This window comes from Fistularia commersonii, chromosome 15 (assembly GCF_037954325.1).
Source record: "Fistularia commersonii isolate RoL2024-O1a breed Wild chromosome 15, RoL_Fcom_v1.0, whole genome shotgun sequence".
NCBI lineage: Eukaryota > Metazoa > Chordata > Actinopteri > Syngnathiformes > Fistulariidae > Fistularia > Fistularia commersonii.
Window position 1 is genome coordinate 17552330 of NC_141298.1, and position 6000 is coordinate 17558329.

General features: G+C 54.0%; 1 protein-coding gene across 2 annotated transcripts in view; it reads left to right on the forward strand.

The window, feature by feature from the left end:
* The window catches only part of uvrag (UV radiation resistance associated gene), an 85074-nt gene extending 79639 nt beyond the window's left edge, over positions 1 to 5435 (forward strand). For both annotated transcript variants that reach the window (XM_086160143.1, XM_086160144.1), the window contains one exon: positions 3184 to 5435. In XM_086160143.1, coding sequence (XP_086016269.1) covers positions 3184 to 3955 — 772 coding nt within the window. In that variant the 3' untranslated portion in view covers positions 3956 to 5435. The remainder of the gene's footprint in view (positions 1 to 3183) is intronic.
* Positions 5436 to 6000: the final 565 nt, after the last annotated feature.

Below are 6000 nucleotides of genomic sequence, written 5' to 3' on the forward strand. Positions count from 1 at the left end.
TGTTTTCAGTGAAGTTGTTGGCGGAGCCCTGTGAAACATTTCACTTGAGGTGGTTAGCTGGGGGCTACCGGCGGAGGTGGACTATCAATACGCAGCTGCGTATCAAACACGGAGCGCCGAGCGCCATGCCTTTTTCTCATCAGCGAGCCGTCGCAAATTCATGAGAAACTATTCCAAGCTGTACAGAAAGTATGCGGGCCGACCGCTCCGCTCTGGGGGCTCATCTCCTTTGGCAGCGTTAGCGCAGTGGCAGTTTTCTTCAATCCGTCGGTTTATATTCTCCCCGAAACTACCGTCCTTAAATACATACAGGTTTGTGTTTGCTTTTGTTTTTCAGCCGCCGCGTACTCGCGTCCCCGTGCGGACGTGACACGAGCAAATTCATCCGCGGTCGTATACCGTCGTCGCAGGTGGTTCCCCGTCAGGAGCAGCGGGAAGCTAACGGTCCAAACCGTGAGGGCCTCTCGTGGTCGGCCGAGTATCGCAACCTGCGACTCGCAAAAGGCCTGGCACAAATCAGGAGCGAATACTTTCTTGACAGTCGAACTCAAACTCTGGACACGGTGAAATATAAACCCAAACCTGTTTTTAAAGAATTTAAGAAAAAAAAAAAAAGTCCTTCTCTTTTTCTTCGGGCAGTTTTGGGACTCCTCGCTGGAATGATTTGTTTGAGGGGAAGGTCATTTCGGAACAGGAAGACTTGGTTTTGGGGGGGGCGGGATTGGGGTTCGAGAAGAGTTTAAATGCGACGCGAGTACCGAGACCATCAACGAGACGCAGATGTACTTAGCTTCATCCTCGCTGTCCAAGAGTGTACCGGCTCTTGCCTTTTTGAGCATACCGAGGGTAAAAGGCCCTTCCGCCGGGTCCGAGGCCCCGTCGTGGCCGTTACCAAGGCGGGGCCCGTCCCCACAGCTCGCACGCTGCCAGATAATATGACTAACAAATGGAGGGCTAACCTTGGATTCAAAGCAGGGGTTCGGGTTAAGGCGAGGTATCGGAGCAAATGTATGAGAACACCAGCTGGAGGAGGCGGAATAAAAACAGCTATTAATGATTGAAATCCAAGCCATCTCGCCGGCGCTGTCACGTGACCTGTTTAAAACCTTAAACTGGACTCCGCTTGCACCCACCTTGCCTCCGCTGCCTTCTTCGTGGAGTCTGAACCTCGTTTTCCGCTTACTTAGGTTATAATCGACTTCTCATGACATCTGTCTTTGTGCCTATCCGGCCAATCAGATTTTGAATTTTTGGACGTGGTTGAAAAGAGCCCATGATGGTCTTGATTTGGAAATATCAGATAAGTGTACGAGAAGGCCAAATCTTCTCAAGTCATCCTTTTTTTTTCACCCCCCAGCCTCGGAATTAGAGGTTGAGGAGAATGTTGTTTCCACCCCATCAAGCTCTCCTGCGAGTCGACCGCCGGCCTGTTCGCAAGCTGAGCTGCAGCCAGTAAATGATGCCTTTTGATGGAGGCACGCTGCCAGTCAAAGCACAGCCATCCTGTTATGTCCGCTAAAGAGGAACCGGTCATTAAAACGTTCCCTTGTTCTCCGAACCTTGACCTCGGTCGACCGGCCGGCCTCTTGCAGTTGTGTAACCGCAGCGATCTCGCATCCTCGCGGTGTTTACGGGTTTTTTGCCTTCAAGCAGTGGCCCGGCGTACCTTCGGACCGCAGAAAGCTCCGCTTTACCCGACTTTGAAGTCGGACAAGATTCCGCGGAAGGCATACCGGCGTCTCGGTGCCTCTAAGCTACTGTCCTTCCTGTGAACCCTGCCAGGACCACCTCAGCGGGGCGTCCACGGGACTTGAAGCCAGGGCCCCTTTCCGACTTGACGTGCTGTCATATGAGGCAGGCAGTGAACTAGCATCGTAAAAAAAATGCTCCGGTCGCAGAAGAAGCCGTCTTTTACAAGCCCCCGAACGGCAGGGCAGGCACGGTGAACACATGTCCGACCGAGAATTCTTATCTCTGCAGGTAATACCCGTGAGTCCTGTGCCCGAAGTGAAGCTTCTTGCTTCTTCTGCGGCAGAACGGCCATGCTAAGCACACCGCTAAGTAGCCTACGCGTTTATAAATGGCCGCCGCTATCGGAAGAGGCAGCGAGGCTCCCATTTAAGTAAATTTATGGCCTCGGCAGCGCGGCGGGCAAGGTGTCCCAGATTGCGGGTCTGTTATCTGTTACAGGGGGGAAATGTCTGGCATAGCTCGGTGGATGCCTGCCGCGGGATTCCAGTCGGCAGAATCCGAGCGTAGTCTCACAGGTTTGCGGGGTTTTTTTTTTGTCTTTCTGAATGTTGTGAGGTGGAGTGATTTACGGAGCCACAGCTGTCTTTGTCTCGCTAAAAAAAAAAAGGAAAGCGCTAAGGTGCCGATGAGAACCATGGGAACCGGGTTCAAAAAGAGCCGGGGTGTTGCCCCCTCAGGACACCACCGTGTCTGAAAATTTGCAGTCGGGTTTATGAGCTTTGCGATAAATCAAATTGCTCCCTGAAAGCCGTTTCACACAAAGTAAGATTTGTTTGAAAAAAGTTCCAAGACTCATTTATGTTGTTTTTCACGAAGGCCCGACTCGGAGCAGGGGAAGTAGTTCAGGGCCTTGGGTTCAGCGAGTGATGTCTTACCTCCGCGTCAACGCTAGTCGCCTAGTTAGCGAGCCGCGTAAAAATAACCACCTCTCATCCGTCTTTTCTGTCAGTGATAATCTCAAGGGCTCGTAGCCGAAAGGGCGGCGGTGTCACGTTTGGCCCCGTTTGGAGTACTTGTATGCTCGTAATGAGAGCTTTTCAGGAAACACTCTGAGGACCCCAAAAGTCGCCATAGTTACAGTGAGGGCACAACATGACATGTACCCTCCGGATCACAAAGAGCGAGTCCTTCACAAACTGATGCCGATCATGTTAGCAGCCTGGCTACCATCCCTGCTTGCCAGCATAGAAGGAAAGTAGCTGTTTGTGCGTTTACAAGGTTTATGCGTTACAATGAACATTTTCTCAATTTCGGACACAAACACAAGACATAATTGCGGCTACCGTACCTTCCCTGCCTCGCGCCGCCGCGTCCCACTGGTGCTAATGGACTTGGAAACTCGCACCCTTGACAGCCTACAGGTACCTGTGACCCAGCGAACTTTTATCAATGCTTTAAATCACGCCTGTGCTCCCCTTCCTGTCCCCACAGTGACCGACACCACGTCTCCTGCTCCATCCCCGTGCCCACCAAGGCCCAGTTGGGCGTTCCGGCCGCCTCCGAGGTGGAGCGCCCCTCCCCGGACCGAGGCCTGAGGAAAAGGGCGAGCTCGGAGGCGGATAAGTACAAGACCGATCCTCCGCCCAGCTACAACACGGCCATGAGTGAAAAGCAGCCGCCGGCAGGCCGGGCGGCGCCTTCGCCTTCACCCTCGCCAAAACACCTGTCCTGTTCTCTGGATACCAGGATGGCTTCGCTGAACCTGGAGGCCAAAGGAGAGGCTGAGCAGGGGGAGGACAGAGGGGAAGCAGAGGTGAAGAGCGGCGGCGGAAAAGAAAACGAAGTCATCCAAGAAAAGACTGACGAGCAGAGGCCCCGCAGCCCGGTGGCGGCGGCGGCGGCGGCGGCATGCTCATCGGAAGTGGAAACCAGCAACGATGAGACTCAGCACTCAGGCGTCATGAACGGCTCCTTGGTCCCGGGGCAGGTTCCAGGGCTGGCCACCGAGCTGCACTGCTCGGTGGAGCAAGCCGAGGAGATCATGGGGACGGAGGCCATGGGGATGGGGGTGGGGATGGCGGACGAGGCCCGGCTAGAGGACTACCGCTGCATCCCCGTGGACCACGCCGTCGCCGTGGAGTGCGACGAGCAGGTGCTGGGAGAGCTGGACGTCGCCGGCCTCGAGGAGTTTTCCAGACGCATCTACGCACTGAGCGAGAACATGTCCAGCTTCCGCCGGCCGCGCAAAAACTCAGAAAAGTGAGGCAGAGTACCGAAGGGGAGAGGCGGGCACCAGAGGAACTCGCAAAAGGGGTTCCGGTCAAATACAAGGCAGGGACTGGGTGGAGACGGGTGGGGTCACCCCACCCTCCAATCGCAGCGTCAGATACCTTCTGGAATAATGACCAATTTGCACTTACTATAAACATTTCCATAGCCTTTTTAAAGACAGACTTTAACACAGCTGTGAGCGCAGGTTTTGGGACAGCTAGCTTAGCGGATGTTTTATTTTTTGATGCGCCGCGCTAATATATTTTTAACAATGAATCCAAATCAAGTCGCGATCATTTCGCATCCGCGCTGTTGATAGCATTCTACGAAGTATCGCTCCATAACAGGGCGCCGTCTCTTGCACTTTGTCTTCGCCCTCAGGCCCCGGGTCCGAGGAGGCTCTCGCGCTGCCGCGATTTAGCAATATCCCGGAATGATACTTAGAGTAGAATAGAACACCTGGCAAACACTTGATTGTACACCACCCCCCGCTGGCCGAGGAGCCGTGACGGAGGCTTGCGCCGCCTGTCCGGAGGTTTCGGACAGTCGACCCCCATAGAGACCGCCGCTTGAACTCCGTTAGCGCTGGGTTGGCTAGTAGCTGGAATTCAATCCGTTATTTTCAGAACATACAAACCTGTCAAACGTTGAGCGTGCGGTCCAGGGAGATGCTGGGGGGAACTTCCTGCCGCAGGAGAGAAGCGGGAACGCAGTCGGAAGCCCGGTTGAAGCCGCCGCAACAGCCGCAACAACTGATTAGCTAGCTTATTTACATTCGTACCCGCATGGGCTTCGCTCACTTCTTCTCGTCTTGACATAGTGTTCGCCTTCGTCTCCGGCTCACACTGTCCCGATGCTTCTGCCTCTGACCGGCCTAGCAAATGTTTAAAATCGTGTGGGGGGGGGGGCATTAGCATTAGCATTAGCATGCACAGTCACACAACCCCAGCCGGGCTGCGAACGGTACCACCGATGACCTTTGACCGACGAGGGCGAGGCGGTAGCCCGACACTGTAGCCCAACCAGAGACTCCCAGAGATCTCCCAGCCTGATTGGCTCCCGCAGTACAAAGTCTTTCGTCTTTCTGTTCCCACATTCTCGGTGTCTCCACGTCCACGCGACGCCCGGACTCGCACCTTCTCGCTCAGGCTGGTCGACAGGAAGCGTGTGATGTCGGTGTCGCTGCTCCGAATGCTTTCTTGCACTGGTGTCGCGTTATTTATGTCCCTCGACTGTCGTGTCCGCTCTTTTTTTTTTTTCCTCCCCTGAGTAAACCCAACATTTACATTTCATCTCCTTACGATTGACGCCGAGGACTCTACGCAGACTGTTAGCAAAGCGTTGTATCTACCGCAAAAACACAAACCCTGTACGATCATTTCCGGAAAACTACCACAGTTCGGCAAGTGACCATGTACATATACTTTTGTATGGAGGGTTTCTTTTTTTTGTTATTAAAGACTTTCAGTCCAGCGGCATGGAAGTGTGTCGTTTGTCTGCGCGTCGTGTCGGTTCCGGAAACCAGCGAGGCGAAGTTGCAGAGGGGAAGAATATCGGCAGCCGTCGATCGGCATCTTCGTGTCCGTGGAGATTGCCGATCATCCGGGGCGCTGATAAATCTTATCTGCGTGACAAACCACCCAACATGGTGCCAAGAGATGAACAGATTCACAGGCGAGATCCTGATGGCATGCTAACATGCTAATGCTAAGACATGACAGAGGCTGCCTTGAGGGCCTCGTCCGAGACGTTTAAGTGTAGCGTGTTGTTTAATGGTGGTCAGAGCTTTTGCCTCACAGGAAGGAGGTCCTGGTTGGATTCCTTCCTGTGCGGAGTCTTCACGTTCTCGCCAGGTCTGCGTGGGCTTCCTCAGGGTGCCCGAGGTTCCTCCCACAGTCCAAACATGCAGGAGCTTTGCTGGAGACACTAAATTCTCCAGGCCTGTGAATGAGAGGGTGAAGGGTTGTACGTCCCAATATGGCGTGTGAATGAGTGAATGAATGGATTCGGGTCTCTTTCCGTGTCTCGCCCGATGAC